This window comes from Camelus dromedarius, chromosome 10 (genome assembly GCF_036321535.1).
Source record: "Camelus dromedarius isolate mCamDro1 chromosome 10, mCamDro1.pat, whole genome shotgun sequence".
Lineage (NCBI taxonomy): Eukaryota > Metazoa > Chordata > Mammalia > Artiodactyla > Camelidae > Camelus > Camelus dromedarius.
The window spans coordinates 51,110,030-51,129,057 of NC_087445.1; the positions used below are offsets into that span (position 1 = coordinate 51,110,030).

At 35.3% G+C, this 19,028-nt stretch overlaps 1 protein-coding gene across 15 annotated transcripts in view; it reads left to right on the forward strand.

Annotated features, from left to right (window-relative positions):
* INVS (inversin) overlaps nt 1–19,028 on the forward strand; it is a 122,004-nt gene that overhangs the window by 63,518 nt on the left and 39,458 nt on the right. For 12 of the 15 annotated variants that reach the window (XR_004136298.2, XR_010382761.1, XR_010382763.1 and 9 more), the window contains 6 exons: nt 2,118–2,291; nt 5,693–5,860; nt 9,262–9,442; nt 12,570–12,679; nt 13,631–13,802; nt 18,840–18,995. Coding sequence is in view for 10 of the 15 variants with exons in the window: in XM_031450097.2 (XP_031305957.1) it covers nt 2,118–2,291; nt 5,693–5,860; nt 9,262–9,442; nt 12,570–12,679; nt 13,631–13,802; nt 18,840–18,995 (961 nt within the window). In the remaining 5 variants the exon portion in view is untranslated. Of the gene's footprint in view, nt 1–2,117; nt 2,292–5,692; nt 5,861–9,261; nt 9,443–12,569; nt 12,680–13,630; nt 13,803–18,839; nt 18,996–19,028 lie in introns of those variants that run through there. The other 3 variants (XM_031450103.2, XM_031450104.2, XM_064490359.1) reach the window with 2 other exon arrangements.

Consider the following 19,028-nt stretch of genomic DNA (forward strand, 5'->3'; position numbering starts at 1 on the left):
TGATGAATTATTCTGTAATATTTGAAATGTTATGCTCAGAAAGGTCAAACCTTATTTTTTTTTGTATGAAGTATCACATAGATTTGTTTTTCCAGGAATTTTTTATTTCCTTTTTTCAAAGAAAAGATGGCAAGAGATTTAGAGCAGGGTGCCCTCTTGAGGAAATTTTAGCACCTTCTCAAAAACTGGCTTTGGGTGAAATGAGAAAATCCAGATAAATGATGTCCACTATGAATGAAACTTAGATAAATGAAACATTCAAAAGTAAGAGTAACCAAATACCAGATATTTGAGAATTAAGATTCTTAACTGTTGTGATCTAATTTAGCAACTATAAATAAGTATTTTTAAATAAAAACAAAAATGTAAGGTAGATATTTTATTTCCTCTTATTCACTCAATTCTTCAAGTAATTTTTATTAAGCACTTAATTCTGTGCTGGGAACCACGCCGAGCACAGTGGTCAATAAAACATAATCTCTGCCTTTATGATGCTAACTGCCTTTGAGGGAGATCTCAGTGAAGGGAAATGAACAAATATATATGTAACTACAAACTGGAGAGAGTACTGTGAAGGAAATGAAAGAGTACTACAATAAAGGAGAACAGAATAGGTTCTACTTAGCGTGGTCAAGGTAAGCCTCTCTGAAAGGAAATAACTGAGCTGCATCCATTTGTTTTCAGTCAGTTCCAAGTTTGTGCATCTTACCAGCCCTTTTGCTAGCTGTGTTCTTCCTTATCCCTGTCCCAACCATGGAGCTGAGTTAAATCCTGTCTCTGCCCCTGTAGGCAAGCAGACAAGTCTTATTCATCCTTCTACACCTCACTGTTACTCTAGCTAATCCCCTTTGCCTTAGATCCTCACATTCATCACAGTGGGGCACCTGCTCAGTTAGCAAATGACTTCCTTACTAATAGTGATAGCCCTTGATAGTAGAACATTAGTCCATTATAATTATAATACTTAAAGGTCACATTTCCAACAACATTAAGGATGTAGAGGGTCTCAGAAAATGAAAAAGACAGGAAACCCTACCTGCCACTCTGCTTTGAGTAGGGAGAGGAAATAGGCATGAAGTAGGCAGAGAACTTGATCATGCAATGCAGTTTGTTCATGTTAATTTTGAAATATCTCTGGTACCCAGCATAATGAAGGATCCAACCAGAATTGGAAATATGGAACTAGATCCCAGGAAAGAGCTCGAAAGAACTATTTTTCGAGAGTTTCAAAGCTCACACAGACATACTCTGTAACGGTTGACCTGAATCCCCACAATGTATTGCTCTAACGCTTGTAGCTAAACTTCTTTCTCCAAATGGGTTGATTCTGCCAGACTGAAGGGTTTAACTGATGTGGAGAGCATTGCCTACAAGTGAGTGGCCTACAGGGACTTCTGGGTTGGTGTTTATGTGACCATAAAAGTCTGGGACCCAAACTTTGAGGAAGCTGCTTCTACCTAAGTTGTACCTATAAATAGCTCTCATCAAGAAACCTAATCACCTTTTCCTAATTAACCAGAGGACTTTGAACAAAACATTTAACCCTTTTGAATCTCACTTCCCTCACCTATAATTTGAGGTATAAAATCTCTGTTTATTTCACAAAGTTGTTATACTTTAAATATAAATAATATGTGCTATACAGGTCAGATTGTGCTGCAACTAATACATTCATACATTGTTGTTACTAGATAGCGATTTGGAAAATACACCAAAAACCATAAAATATACAAACTCTTTTGACCCAGTAATTTGGTTCCTGATAATTTATTCCATGGAAAAAAAACTATGAAAAATCATGTTCATTGTAGCATATGCTATAAAGAAAATACTGCAGGCAGTAATAGAATAGTTAAATAAACTATCTTGCCTTAACACAGTGAAATATTGACCAGCCACTAAGTAAACTGTATGCATATAGAAAGTGGTTGGAAGGAAGCATGAAAAAATAAGACAATTGATAGAGTTGTAGAATTGTAAGTATTTTTCCTTTTATAATTTATCTGAATGTTATTACTCTAGCAAAGTAATTAAAATACTTAAAACATTTTAAAATTAAAAAAAATTTTTTGGCTTCAAGCTAAATTTCTTCGTATTGTCTTTTGTTTTTCATTTAGGGAAATTATCGTTTCATGAAACTCTTACTTACTCGCAGAGCAAACTGGATGCAGAAGGATCTGGAAGAAATGACTCCTTTACACTTGACCACCCGGCACAAGAGCCCTAAGTGTTTGGCGCTTCTGCTGAAGTTTATGGCACCGGGAGAAGTAGATACACAAGATAAAAACAAGGTAATGGACTGTCAAAGTCAAAGGCAAATAAAGCAGAAAGCAAATGCGTCCTTTTACGATGTGAAACCTCAAGGAAAAAGGCCTAAATCACCACTCATGCGTGGTGGAACAATGCCAAGTCTCCATACACCCCAGTAAAGCATTTCACTTAAATTCTGTCATTTTATCCTCTTAGCAACTATGCGTGGTGGGTAGTATCAGCTTCTTACATATGGGGAAACTGAAGCTCAAGAAGATTAAAGTTCTGACCAAGAGCCAAGTGACAGGACTAGAATTCAAACCCAGGTCTGCCTAACTCCAAAACTCAGTATTTGACTGCTAGTCGTGACAGTTGCTCTAAGTGGTGAGATTTGTGGTGGCCAAATGCCCTGGGTAATGTTCTAAGTGCACAGTGCTTTTAATGGCCTGGGATTTGGCACCATTTTTCTTGGGTTTCAGTGTGGAAGCCACTGCTTTTTCTATGTGCTTGGGCAAATTACTTAACTCCTCTATGCCTCAGTTTTCTCATATGTGAAAAGGGGGTAATAGGGTTGTTGATAAACTAAGACGATACATGTCATGTATTTAGCACAATGACCAGTGCATAGTATGCTCTCAATAAATATTAGCTGTAAAGTTGTTATTATTTGTTTCATTTTAATTCTAACATCTGCTCTGGCATTGTTACTAGGGTCCATTATCTTCCCTGCTCTTGAATTTTAACATATTATATACACTGGTCATTGTTTTGATCAATGCTCTGATCATTCTTTCTAGGAAAAAAATACGGTCTTTAGTTGGACAAATGCAATCATCCTCTTCCTTTTTATCAGGCACTTAATCATAGAGTCTTGCTGACTCTAGCACTCCCATGTAATTAAAACTCTTATGATTGATTCACTGGGTTTATATTCAGTCATGTTTTCATTCTCTGTTCTTTATGTAATTTTTAGATTTCGCTTACTGTAGTCACTCACATACCCCAGAGTTCTGAAATTAACTTTAATTTTATTTTACAACTATTGTAAATTAATATTATTCCTAACTCACAGCATTTAGAGTGCTAATATTTCACTAAAAAAAGCACTTTGATCAATCCACAAAGACCCATTAATCACTTAAGGAGCTATAACCATCTTTGGACTTCATGTCTTCCCCAGTATATTCTGTGAACTTCCTGCTGTCTTCCAGTCCCTGTATATTCTTGAACAGAGTAGGGAGGTTATTCATTTAGACAGATGGAAAGTGGATCTGCATAGTCCAGGCAGACACGAAGAATAAAGACAAAAACCTAAGCAATGAGTCTCAAATCATCTGAGGCGCAGGATCCGTTGTTGTTATATTTTTTAATTTCTACTTTGTCACAGACAAATAATCTTATAAAAGACATTAGAAATAAACAATAAAAAGCCAAACAACCCAGTTAAAAAATGGACAAAGAATTTGAACAGACATTTCTTCAAAGAAGATACACAAATGGCCAATAAGCACATGAAAAGATACTCAATATCACGAATCATTAGGGAAACACAAATCAAAAACCACAATGAGATAGCACTTCATACCCTTTAGGATAGTTATTAACACAAAAAATGAAAATAACAAGTGTTGGTGAGGATGTGGAGAGATTTGAACCCTTGTGCACTGGTGGTAGGAATGTAAAGTGGTGCAGCCACTGTGGAAAAGAGTGTGGTGATTCTTCAAAAAATTTAACATAGAACTACTATATGATATAGTAAATCTTCTGGTTATATATGCAAAAGAATTGAAATCAGGAATGCAAACAGATATTTGTACATCTATGTTCATAGCAGCATTACTCACAATACCCCAAAATTTGAAACAACCCAGATGTCTATTGATGACAACTAGATAAACAAAATGCAGCATATCCATGCAGTGGAATATTATTCAGCCTTAAAAAGGAATGGAATTCTGACACATGATACAACGTGGATAAACTTTGAGGACATTATGCCAAGTGAAATAAGTCAGACACAAAAGGACAACTATTGTATGATTCCATTTATGGGTTACTTAGAATAGCCAAATTCATAGAGACAGAATTTAGAATGGTGGTTGCCAGGGGGCTGGGAGGAGGTGGGACTTGGGAGTTTTTGTTAAATGGGTGTGGAGTTTCAGTTTGGGAAGATTAAAAAATTCTAGAGATGAATGTTGCTGATGGTTGCTCAACAGTGTGAATTAACGCCACTGAACTCTAGACTTAAAAGCAGTCAAAATGGTAAATTTTATGTTATGTACGTTTTACCACAGTAAAAAAAAAATTACTTGAAAAATAAAAAACAAAGATGTAAAAAAAAATACAATCCTAAAGTTTTTACTCTTAGGTTCAACAGACATAACATATTTCAGTAAGTATATTCAGAACAAATGTAACATAGAAAAGGAAAAGAATTACAGAAACTGTAATTGTGGTTTACTGAAATTGTGGTTATAGGCAATTAATTGCTGTGATATTTGTGACCATTTTTGTTCTGCAGTTGTCACTAAACAATAGTAACTCTTTATGTTAGATGCCTATAAGTACACTTTGAATGAATACCACATATGTCAACATTTAAAGTTTGTAATGTGACAAATGAGCTTGGTTCCTGCTGTTAAGTGATCTAATTCTAGACCGTATTGATGACAATGCTATTTGCAAGGGATAATATATATCTAAATAGTTTTTATGTGTTTTCTTAATAATTCTCCTAATAGGGAAACCAGTATGACATGAGAATGGCAGAAGAGATTTTAAAACAACATCAACAAATTCAGGATGTTCATTTTTAACTTTTATCTAAAATAAAGCAAGTGTTGCTGTATTTTCAGAATCTATCTTAACATCAGTAACTAGGTCTAACAATTTATCCATGAAATTATAGTTAAATTTAAAATGTATCCTTTGGTATAAGAAATGGATTCCAGATCCATGATTTCCTATACATGAATCTTTTCTGGTAGATACTGAAATTTAAAACCTCTCAAATTCTTAAGGTGCCTGGTGCAGTTATCAAGTTCATCACTTACTTTGTTGATAATTATTCATAAGTTATTGGGCTGCTTTTCCCTTTCTTAGTATTTTGTCATTTATTAGTACTTGATGACCTAAATCCCTGCCATGATTAAGACGTCAGATTCCAGTGTCAGACACCTGGGTTAAAATCTCTGTTCAGCCACTTACTACCTTTACACCCTTGAGCAGATTGCTAGTCCTCCTCATGCTCAGTTTCCTCATCAATCACATGCAAATTCAAGAGTACTCATCCCCCAGAGTTGTCATGATGATTACGTGAGATAAAACATGTAAAACTCCTACAACAGTACCTGTCACGGAATAAAAGCTTGGGAAAAGTTTGTTGTTTTGTCACCATTACTGTTGTTATTGTTGTTATTTTGAGAATTTCTCAATTTTGCAGCAAACAGCTCTGCATTGGAGTGCCTACTATAATAACCCTGAGCATGTGAAGCTGCTCATCAAACATGATTCCAACATTGGAATTCCTGATGTCGAAGGCAAGATCCCACTTCACTGGGCGGCCAATCACAAAGATCCAAGTGCTGTTCATACAGTGCGATGCATTCTGGTGGGTACAGTGGTGCTGCTAGACCTGGATGGCCTTTCAAAAAAACTGTATTATGAAATATACAATTTTTGCAAATCATATATATGACACACAAATTATGAAGCAAAAGAATACAACAAACATGTGAACTCATCACCCAAGAAATAGGACATTTTAATACTACTGTTTAAGACCACACAGATGTTTCCTATGTGCAGGTTACCAAATGCATCCTCTCCCCCTGTACCATGCTCATTCCTGTCCCCCATCAACTACTTTTATGAATTTATATTTATCACATCCAACTTTGTTTTAGACTTGTTCTTATTAAATAACAAGTAGATATAAGTGAATAGTTATATAATACATGTAAGATACAAAGAATAAGGAGACAACAAATACTCATGTTCTCATCACTGAGTTGAGGAGCCACGTGCATTACCATTGCCTTTGAGGTTCCCTGGGTACTTCCCAGTACCATTCCACTCTCTCCTTTCTCAGAGGTGGCCACTAGCCTCAATTTTGTGTTTATCATTCGACTGATTTTTACTGTAGTTCTGCCACATATATTGTATCCCTAAAGAATATATGGTTTAGTTTTAATGTTTTTGAATTTTATATACATAGAATCATATTGTGTGTATTTTGCAACATGCTTTTTTCTTGCTCAATATTACGCTGGTGATTTTATCTATGTTGCTGTATGTAGCTGTAATATATTACTTTTTACTTCTATATGGTATTCCATGTCACGAATAAACCACACATTATTCATTCTGTTACTGACTGACATTTGGAACGTTTTTTTGTTTGCTATTTAGAAATAATACTGCTTTAAACTTATTCTTTTAGCATATCTAAGGTGTATATTTAACTGGTTGTTGCAGGTGTATAGAATGCAACTGATAGTTTTGTCCATTAATTATATATCTAACCAACTTTCTATACTTTCTTAGTAATCTTGAGTATTTATCAGTAGATTTTTTTGAGGTTTTCTAGTCACTCCTTCCTAAATTTCAACTTGTATGCTATAGTAATCTAATGTTTAGTCCTATTTGCTTATAACACACAAATTAGACTTTTAAAGATATTATTTTATTTATACAATGATAATTTATTTCTACTTGCATGTTAACTGATTTCTTTGCTCTGCATTTCTTCGTGAATCTCAAATTTTTCTTCTAAAGTTATTATCTTACCTCCTAAAATACAATTCTTAGAACTTCCTTTAGTGTAGATCTAAAGGATCTGGTGAACTCCCTGATTTTACTTGTTAAGAATGTCTGCATTTTACTGTGCTCTTGAATATATAGTTTTCTTGTATGCACAATTCTAGGTAGTTTCTCTTCTCAGCTCTCTCAGACTGCTGTTTTGCTGCTTTCTGTCTTTCATTGTTCTTCCTGAAGAGTCTGTGTTTGGTCTCATTGTCATTCCTTTATAGATGATCTCTTTTCTCTCAGGCTTCTTTTAAATTCTCTGTATGGCATTCTACAGCTTTACTGCAGTGTGTCTAGCTGTGTCTTTTTTAATCCTGTTTCATATACATTCTGATGACTACATCTCAGTTTTGAAAAATATATAGCCATTGTCTCTTTAAATATTGCCTCTCTTTCGTTCTCTCTACTCCTACCTATAGGGTCTCCAATAATACATATTTTAGACCTTTCCATTTTACTCTCCATGTCTCTTAATCTCTCTTTCACATTTCTACCATCTTGTTTCTCTCTACTACATTCTGGGTAATTATACCTGATCTGCTTTCCAGTTTACCAAGCCTTTCTTCAGCTGAGTGCAATCTCTTGTTTACCCTATTCACTGAGTCTTTAATATTAGCGATTATATTTTCACCTCTAAGTTTTATTTGGTTCTTTTTCAGATCTGTCAGGTCATTTTGATAGTTTTTCTTCCTTGCTCACCTTTTACTTCATTCTAATTTCTACCTGTTTCATAGATAGTTATTTTATGTTCTTTATGTGTTAATTCCAAGATCTGAAGTCCTTGGAGGATGATTCTTACTCATAATATCTTATTTCCTCACAAACTTGGCTTTTTTCTTCTTCTTCTTCTCCTCCTCCTCCTCCCCCTCCTCCTCCTCCTTCTTCTTTCCTCTTTTTTTTTTTTTTTTTTTTTTTTAATACATCTTAGTTCTTGGGAGACTCAAGGGCCTAGAATATCACTATGGTAATATTCTACTTCTTTTCCTGAGGCGTTTATAATACCTTTCCTACACTTTTTGGAAACTAGGCTAACTACATAGACAGCTCTAAATCTGGGGTGGCCCTTCAGAGTTCTCAAATGGGGGCAAGAGGGCTTGGCTTTGGATATGACCTCATCTGAGTAGGGACCTGATGCTGGGTGAGGTAACTCTCTTTAGCTGAAGCAATTCAGGAGGCTGACAGTTGAGGGTCATCTGCTGGCAGCACGTGCAGCAGCTGGGGAAGTAAGTCCTTTAGTCTTGAAGGGGAACCTAAGCAGTGTATCATATCTGCTACAAAGATGCAATAGAAAAATGAACAAATGTTGTCAACTGTCAATTTAAACCCAATAGCTAATAAACATATAAAAAATCTCAACCTCATTCATAAAAGAAATACAAATTAAAGCATCAATGAAATGCTTTTCATACCTATAAGGGGGAAAATGTGAGTTTGAGAATACTAAGTGGTTAATTTGTGCCAGCATGTGGGGAAATAAAAACTTTTACACATTGTCATGGGTGTGTTAATTAGTACAACCATTTGGAGAGCAGTCTGACAATACCTAGTCGAAGATGCAGATAGCCATCAACCCAGCAATTTCCCTATGTAGGTCTCTGGGCTAGAGACAGATCTCACACATGTGCCATAAGGGGGCATATAAAGAAGTGTGTTCACTGCAGCGTTATTGTTAATAGTGGAAAAAATGTAAATAACTTAAATGTCCCTCAGTAGCAGAATGGATAACTAAATTGTGGTTTAATACATGAACTAGTATCAACATAGACACCCAGATGTGTAGTGTTGAAATAAAAAGTTCAAAAGTATAATGTTGAAAGGAAAAATTCAGGGATATACATGGTATAATGCACAAGTATAAATATTGAAAACACAAAATTTATCTATTGTTTATGGGTGTATACACTTGAAGCAAAAATACAAAGCATATGGCTTTAGTTGAATCCGTAACAGATAAAAAACACATTAGGCAAAATGTTGAGCTCTATTTAATCTAGATAGTTGCTTATTATATCTTTTCTGTACTTCTTATATTTAAATACGAAAATAAAATTTTAAAGATTTAGACTATATAATTTTCCCTGAATTTTATCACTTTGCTTCTTCTGAGAGAGGTTTCAAAAATTGCTCGGTTAATTATTACTTACATCAAATGTGATTTATTGAGGATTCCATGTATGTCTGAAGTCTCTGGTTCCTTAAAAATAGGATGCTGCTCCAACAGAGTCTTTACTGAACTGGCAAGACTATGAGGGTCGAACACCTCTTCACTTTGCAGTTGCTGATGGGAATGTGACAGTGGTTGATGTCTTGACTTCATATGAAAGCTGCAATATAACATCTTATGATAACTTATTTCGAACCCCACTTCATTGGGCAGCTTTACTAGGTGAGTTGAATGTGAAACCAGGGATCAACTGTAGGAGGAACTGCATGAATGTAGGAAATTTTCCGTAGATTCTCTTCCACTGTCCTATTTAATTATTTTAATTTTTAGTTGATATGTGGCTTTATACCTAAATCTCTCTATTGTATGCTTAAATTTTAGTAATATAAATGTATTCTATTATATATTAATTTCACCATCATGTTTTAACTTGTCGTTTTTATTATAAAAGTAATGCACTTTCATTGACAAATTTAAATGTAAAATATTCTTCACAATCAATGACTTTGTTTTTTTGAAAGAGGGCTTTAATTTTGTGTATGCAAATACCATGATATTTGATTTTCTTTTCTTCATATTTCCTGATGAGCCTTTTACTTAACATTTTTGGGGATCACTTTTTTAGATAAGAGAGTATTATATGTATATGTGTCTGATTTTTGACAATCTAAGAGTCTTTTTCTTTTAGTGAAGTAGTCTTACCCATAAATAGTCATTGTTATAAGATGTATAATTTGGTCTTTTTTCTGTTATTCTGCTCTTTGAGTATTATTAGTGTTTTGTTGTTGTTTTTTTCTCTTAATTTGTGCTTTTTTTTTTCCTGTTTCCTTTGTTTTCTGTCTTGTGGTATATGAATTACTTTTGTTGTTATTTGGTTTCGAATTGCCTAATGTTTTAGGAGAGTCTTTAGGTTCTATTAAAAATTACTTTTAAATTAGAGGGGAGGGTATAGCTCAAGTGGTGGAGTGCATGCTTAGCATACAGGAGGTCCTGGGTTCAATCTCCAGTACCTCCTCCAAAACTAAATAAATTAACTTAATTACCTCCCCCTCCCACTCACCAAAAAAAAACAAAAAGAAATTACTTTTAAATTTATTGAAAACTTTAAGCCTAAGTCAGAGTCAAGAGTAAAACTGTAGGGGGAGGATATAGCTCAAATGGTAGTGTGCATGCTTAGCAATTCCCAGTACCTCCATTGGGGAAAATTAATAATAATGATTATGATAGTGATAATTAATAATAATAATAATAATAATAATAATAATAATAATAATAATAATAATAAATAGACCTAATGACCTCCCCCCAAAAAAGAGCAAAACTGCATCTATTGATTCCTACCTATTTAAAATTGAGGAATTTAGTACACTTTCACTTATCGGTCTTTGGACATGTGTTAATATAATCTGATAATGATTATTAATTAGTATTAATAGTTATTAATAAATAACTATTGTGGACTTAGTTTTGAAATTACACATTGTCTCTTTTTTAAATGATTCTTACATTTTCATTCAGTTTTATAGTCAGATTTGTAATTATTATGTAGACTTCATTTCAACATGCAGTTTCATCCTTTTTTCCTTTTCCTCTGCATTCTAGGAGGACTTTGTAAATTTGTCTCCATAACACTAAATTGACTTTCTGTTCCATAAGTTCTGCTTTCTTTCTGCCTCCTATAGATTGTATTTTAGGTTATATATTTTTTATTGAAGTATAGTTGATTTCCTGTGTTGTGTTAGTTTCTAGTGTATAGCATGGTGATTCAGTTATATATATTCTTTTTCATATTTTTTATTATAGGTTATTGCAAGAATTGAATATAGTTCCTTGTGCTATACAGTAGGTCCTTGTTGCTTATCTATTTTATCTATAGTAGTTAGTATCTATAAATCCCAAACTCCTAATTTATTCTTCCCCTCCTTTCTCCTTTGGCAACCACAGGTCTGTTTTCTATGTCTGTGGGCCTGTTTCTATTTGTAAATAAGTTCATTTGTGTCATTTTTTTTAGATTCCACATACAAGTGATATCATATGATATTTGTCTTTCTCTGTCTGACTTACTTCACTTAGTATGATAATCTCTAGGTCCATCTATGTTGCTGTAGTTGACATTATTTCATTCTTTTTTGTGGCTGAGTAGTATTCCATTGTAAATTTCCTTCTCTCAATATTTCTTTTTATGTCAGCTTTTTTCCTTTTCACCTCCTTTCATTGCCTTTTCATTTCAGATTAGCTTTTTCTTAGGATATTCTGTTTCACTTCATAGAGTCCATCTCTTTGCACAAGTCAAGGATGCCAAATATTGCCTGAAATTTTCCTCTGGATCCTTCTCTAGATCATTTTCTGAGGTATGCTATTCTTTCTGATGGTGTTCTTTTTTTCCCTGTCCTATAGTATGTTTTCATATAGCCTTTTCTGAATTTTTCTCTTTATCTTTCAAATAAGATGATATATATTTAGATTAACTATGTGGCATAGATTGCCTTTGATCCTACCTCTGGTCATTTGTGTTATGGAGAACGCCATCTCAGACCATGGCTGGAAAGCAGGTAGAGCATGACTCCCACTTAAATTCCTTTTTTCTGCCTGGCTTTCATGCAGTGTATTCTTATTCTACTAACATGGCATCTTCTTTATTGCCTGGTTCCCTATATACTGAAGCAATGGCATGTATGAAATTCAGGTTTCCTAAACATACTATTACCAAGCTTGTTCATTCTTTGATCCTTTTATAGTTCTTTACTTGTGGAGACCACATCCTCCAGAATGCACTGCAGAGTATTTTGTTCTACCACCACCACCTCATCATTCCTGCCCACTTGTTTTCTGGGATTTGAAATCACTGCCTAGATGTTAAAAAATTGGAGGAGGGAGGTTAGAAGGAGTGGATGGGAGACCTCAGAGGTTACAAGAAATTGTATTATGGTTTGTCCTCCTGAATCGCAGAAGAGACCAGCTGTGCAGTTCTCATTGGTTGTGCAATGAAGCCTAGAGTCTAGGGACACCGATGGCTGAGAGGGGCTGGCTTCTACACACCTTCCTTCCCTTTTTGTGAGCATTTTTACAAGGTGAAGCCAGAGAATGCAGTGAGCTAATACCTAATATAGTTTTTTCTCACCTGGCAGTTGTAGTTAGTCATTTTCTTCCTGATTGAAGTATCAAGTTTTTAGTGTTGTACATTTTTGCCTTTGTGCTACATAATTACAGTATTTTTGTGAGAAGCCACTATTTCAAAACCATTGTAAATACTGTATTATGTGCTGGTGATTTGTCTTACCCCTTTCCTTTAAATAGATTATAAATTACTCAGTCATTTTATGTGATAACTACCTTGTGTCTTCTTCAGGCCATGCACAGATTGTCCATCTCCTTTTAGAAAGAAATAAGTCTGGAACCATCCCATCTGACAGCCAAGGAGCAACGCCCTTGCACTATGCAGCTCAGAGTAACTTTGCTGTAAGTAAATCACAACAATTATCTTTTTTTTAATTAAAATTTTATTTTGATATTCATATGCAGTTGTAAGAGATAAAACAAGACCCCATGTACTTGTCATCCAGTTGTTGTGTGTGTTGCGAGTAAAAAGAGTGCTGTGATTTAACCATGGATTGTACTCCTGTGGCTGTTCCTAATACTTGTATGACCTTGAGCCTAAATTTCGTCTGTAGAATGAGGGGCTGGATTAGATGAGCCCTTAAATGTTTTCTTGCTCTAAAATATTGAGGATCAACATTTTATACCTTTTTTGACCAACTCACAACCTCCAGAAATTTTTTTTCTGAAACTATTTTATTTCCACTCAAGCAAATTTTCTGTGATCTTCCTAAAAGTTTGTAAGCATCTGAGTTTTGAGGAAAGATGCAATTTTAAATGCTATGAATAGTAACCCCAACTAAAATTATCAAACACTATAAGAATTATTAAGAGTCCTAATTTTTGTATGATTACTTAGAGAAATGACCTTGAATGTAGGAATTGCTGATTAAATATTTGTTTAAATGGATTGAATACTGCATTTCTCAGTAACCACCTGTCACTTTCAATAAATGCACTAATTATTTTTAAAACTAGTAACAAAACTCACAGTGAGAGAATGTATTAGCCTTCTCTGAAGTTAGGTTTTTAAACTTAATGGAGGATGATCATTCTCAATTATTAGAATATTAAATGAGGGAGTTAGGTTATATTTTTGAAGTGCTATGAAAACTAAAACCAATATAAAAGGACAGAGGATTGTTACTTTCAATGGAAATTGTAGTTTTGTTATTCATAAAAAGATAATTTCGTTTGATTCAAAAGTAGAGGAAAAAATGCTTTGCTTGGTGTAAGTCGTATGTAACACTGGCTTTATTACCATGGAAAATGCCATTCTCTTGTTTCAAATTTTTAAATGAAGTTTTCTTACAGGAAACTGTTAAAGTGTTTTTAAAACATCCTTCAGTAAAAGATGATTCAGATCTTGAAGGAAGAACATCCTTTATGTGGGCTGCTGGGAAAGGCAGTGATGACGTCCTTAGGACTATGCTGACTTTAAAATCTGACATTGACATTAACATGGCAGACAAATACGGAGGGACAGGTAAGAACCAGTAGACATATTCAGTTTGCTTTCATTCGGGCTCCAAAGTGTAGATTGTGCTATAAAACTGGCAAAATAGTAAGTTGACACCATTGTTCTTAATCTAATATTGTTTGACTTTCTTTCATCTTCACTTTTAAGTTTAGGTTTCCAGGATAGCACTCCAACGGCTTTATTTCTTCCAAGTATTACGGCTAAAATTAGCCTATGTCTCTACCAAGTGAATCTTGACATTTGGTTTAAAAGCCTTGTTGCTCCTTAGACATGATTGCAGGAACTCTTCTGATCATATCTTTGCATAAAAAGAAAGCATGAACCTGTACTTTAAAACTTTGCATATTTAGTAGTTATTAACTATTTTTTCAAAAATTTAGCATTATATCTTAAGGAATGCACACATGTAAGTATGTTCTTGCCAGTCTCATATAATATGCTCTTTCCTCAATTTTGAGTAGCATTACCACATCCTGAATCTCCCATTTTAGAGATACCTCCCATGACTCTAGAAGCTTCAAAACTTCAAAAGCTCTTACTAGATATTTCCTTTCATCTCTTTTTCTAATAAGAGAGCCCTTTAACCAGATGTTGATTACTGAGAGAAGTAGTACAAGTCTTTTAACATTCATTGTCAACTTGGAGGTCTCTTCCTTGTGTACTGCGGTCAGCCCTCCCTGTCTGCGGGTTTCACACGTGCAGGTGTGGAGGGCTAACTTGTATTCATTGTACTGCACCATTTTAAGTAAGGGTCTTGAGCAAATTCAGATTTTCGTGTCCGTGGGGGCTCCTGGAACCAACCCACCATACATACCGAGGAATGCCTGTATATCCACTTGAAAGTCAGAAGGAGAAAGAAAAATCACACAACAGCATGATAACACTGAACAGAGTAAAATCTCTCAGAAGCTATGAGCTTCTCAATGTTATGTTTTATTTGTGGAGAGAGCCATTTACCCCTACCTGTTATTCCGGATAAGATCTTTCTTGACCACTAAATCTATTGATGCAGCCCTTGGGGATAGAAGGAAGGGGAGCTGCTATACCTAATATCTCCTTCCCTATATTTAGACCGTCACACTTTCTAATTTTTTAAAGAGAGTTTTTAGGTGGTAGCAATTTTGATGAAGTCTTGAACTTTCAAAAGTATTTCTTTGTCAAAGCTTCACAGTAGACCTTAAGCTTCTTATGGGGTGTAGTACAGACACATAGGATACTGATTTTTTTAAATGGTCTGAACATTTAATTTTTTTGTCAGACTTCTGTTAGTATGCAGTCTTTTACTTTATCACTAGCATTGCTCGTTAACTTTTTATGTATTTTAATAAAGTATGGACTAGGATACTTGCATTCTCTTGACTAAAGTTGTGCATCATGGTTGGGGTTGAGACATAAATTCTTCTCACATTCACTCATTCCCTGGGCTCGCTCTCCTAAGGGGATTTTATTATATGTCAGAGACAACTTCCTGACATTTCTCTTCTATGCAAGTGAGTTCCTCCCCTCATCCCTCTACTGGGTTGTTTTTCCTTAATTAAAAATGAATTCTTACAAATAGCAATATATGGATATTATTTGGATCTTGATTCAAATAAATCAACTTTTTAAATTAGAAAGCTATTAGGAAAATGTTAACACTCTCTGGATATTTGATCTTACAAAGCCTTTGTTAATATTTGTTAGGTATGAAAATGGGACTATCCTTTCTTTGCATTGCTGGGGCTGGGGTTCCGCTAACCACAGTCCCCCTTTGTCAGCAGGGGAGTCACCCATAGGGGACAGTAGAGAGAGACTGGGAAGCTGAAGAGAAACAGGTGATTGCATCTTGTTTGCTTCCTATTCTTGTCTTTGTTTCCTGTTCCTGTGAGCATTACCCTAGTAAATCTTATTCAACAGAAGAGTGATAGCTTGTTCCAGTGGCAATAGTTAATTTCACTTTGCAGGTTTTCCAACACTCACAGTACCAGCCAAAGAGCATCTTCCTCAGAGACCCCAGCAAGAGCCCAGCAGAGCCCCTCCTCAGAGGTCTGAGTTTCAGCTCTGTAGGGTGCCTCTTCTAAGCTTTTAAGGTTTTAAAATTCCATCCTCTTCCTTTTGTTCCTTAATCTTAGAATTGCTAGCTGTTTTCTGCGTTTACTGCCTCTGTGATACCTTAGTGCTCCCTTTTTGCTTTTTCAGTTCTTTAGTACCTAGCTAGCAATTCTTTATATTGAATTCTCTCTGTCAAACAATCTAGAATGAATATGGTTTCTGTCTCCTGGTTGGATTCTGACTGATACAGGGTTGTGTTTTAAAAAAGAATCCTTGTCTTTCAGACATAGTTAATAAAATATTCACAAATTCACAAATGGAAGGATATGACTCTAGAATTTTCTTAAAAAAAAAATCAGAAGTGGGGGGAATGGCTAGCAGTTAGATGAAACAAGATTAGCCATGCATTGGTAATTGTTGAAGCTGCATGATGGCTTTGTTGAGTTCACTGGACTATTGCCTTTACTTTTGAATATGTTTGAAAATGTTTGTAACATAGCTATTAAAAATAATTTTTAAAGCTCCTATATAAACTTGTGGTACCTATTCAAAGAGAGAGCAACAACAGTTAAGTCTAAGATTGCTTTAAAATAAAGTAAATAATAATAGTCAGAAATAGGGAATTTCCTTTAATAAGATCGTTAATTCTAAGTTTTGCTTATTTGAAATTTTGTCTTTTTTTTAATTTGACGTTGATATTTATCTGAGGAGTCTATTGCGTACTTGATGCTGTATTACACAATCATAGAATTTCAGAATTAAAAAGTATCTTCAAATTAAATCTAGTGCAGAGTCTTCCAAACCATGTTCTTCAGAACAGCAGATTCCTATAGAGGTACCTGAAGTGTTGCTGACCGGGTGGATGCTTAAGTGGGTAACCCTCTACCCCTACTTTAGTCAGAACCACTCAGCTCTTGACTATTTTATATAATGGGTGTTTATCAAATTTCATTTGGGAGGGAAAAAACATTCTTATGCTCTTAAAATGTGAAAATTACTGAACTATCACAGATATATCATGCCTTGATCTGTTTTACAACATTCTCACCAATATTTTTCACCAGAAACATCTCACCAGTATCTTTCAGCCTCTGATTGAACAGCTCCAATACAGAGAACCCATTACTTCCATCTTAATCTCTTTCCATTAGGATGCTCTTTCTTATACTGAGCCAAAATCTGTCAAACTGAATGAGCCACTCTATGTTCTCTTCCACATGACACACTTCAGATAGGTGAAGTCTCTCACATCCATCTGAATCTTGTCTAGGCCAGACAAGCATTCAGCCATTTAGGTCAGGCTTTTCAAACTCAAGTATGCATAAGAATTACTAGGGGTGTTCCCGCACTATCTAGAGGTCCTACATCAAATCCTGTCAACAAGTCCTGTTGACTCCACCTCCACAATATATTCTAAATCTTTCTGATTCTCTCCATCTCCACTCCTGCCACCCTAGGTCAGGCCATCTCCATTTTCACCCAGTCTACTGCAATAATGTTAACTGGCCTCCTGCTTATATTCTAATTTACCACAATGCATTCTCTTCAAAACAGCTAGAGTGGTCAGTTTAAAGCATCAGTCAAGTATCACTCACCTACTTGAAGCCCTTCAGTGTCTTCCATCCCTCTGACCTGTGTGGCCATTTATAGTCCATCCTTTTCTACCTTTCTGACTTCCCTCCCTCTCACTCATTGTGCTGCAGCTTCCTTGACTTCCTGAAACACATGGATTCACTCCTACCCTTGTACTAATTGTTCTTTGTCCAGACTACTCTCCTTGAGGTCTTTGCATTGCTGTCTCTTTTTTATGATTTAATCTCAACATAAATGTCATCTCTTTAGTAAGGCTTTCCCTAACCACCAATCAAAAGTAGTCTTCTGGTCACTGTACATATCAAAATATTTTTTATTTCTTTAATTATACCACCCATCACCATCTAATACTTAAATGTGTATTGATTTTGTGTTTTGTTTTGTTTTGCTTCTTCTACTAGAATATAACCTTAGCTATTTTGTTCCCAGCTGAATTACCAACATTACATTAGTACCCAGCCAACAATAGCTTCTCAACAAACCCCCAGGAATCTGCATTTCTATAGGCATCCCAGGTTTGGTCCATGGATCACACTTTATGAGAGAAACATTGTCGTAGGCAGTATAGAGCCATAACACTGGAAAGAGCTGGCCCAGGCTTCTAGACAGTTATCCTGAAAAAATTCAGCAGAATTTAGAGAGTGATGAATTAAATAGAATTTAAAGAGCAATCTAAAGAATGATGGCATAAGCACTACAGTGGAATAATATAGGCAGGGATCAGTGTAACATGATACTCATACATGGTCAAAATTCCTCTTTCAAACCCCTTATCAGAGAGGAGACCACACTTCATCTCAAATTTTTCTCCGATGTTGAAATGATATCTTTTAAATTGGGCCCCAGGGACATAGCTGGCTTGCATTTAGAGCCATGTTGTATGAAACATGCTCTCAATGCAGTAAGATACGCCCACTCTCAGTACCATGTGGGTACACAGACCAACCGCAGGAACAGCAGGGGCGACCAACAGAAGGAACAGTAGATTGACACCTCCCATTACACAACCCCTTTGGGGCTTAAACTAATTGAGTGGGCTGGTGGGCAGAATTGCCTGCATCATTCAAATCATTTCTCTTTGTCATTGTTCTCTTACTCTCTTAGAAAGAGGAAAAGATAATAAAGTAGTCATTGAGAAGAGGACCAACAGACCAAGAGTAACTGAGATTTCAGACCAACAGGATGGAAAGGAAGAAAACAGTGAGATGAGACAGGTAGAAGGAAAGGGGGAAAATGTGAGTAATATATGTGAATGGAAAGGAAGATGGAAATCTATAAAAGTGAAAAATAGAGAATACTGAAGACTAAACTGCACTTAGCCAAAATGATGGGAAAATAAAAAGAGGAAAAGATACGCAGTTAGGATAATAAAAAGGTAAAGCTGTTATTAAAGAGTTCTTTCTTTTGCTTCCTTTGTAGCTTTACATGCTGCTGCCCTTTCCGGCCATGTCAGCACCGTGAAGTTATTATTGGAAAATAACGCTCAAGTCGATGCTACTGATGTCATGAAACATACTCCACTTTTCCGAGCCTGTGAGATGGGACACAAAGATGTGATTCAGACCCTCATTAAAGGTTAGTTATTAGGAGTGCTCCTAATAAGGCACT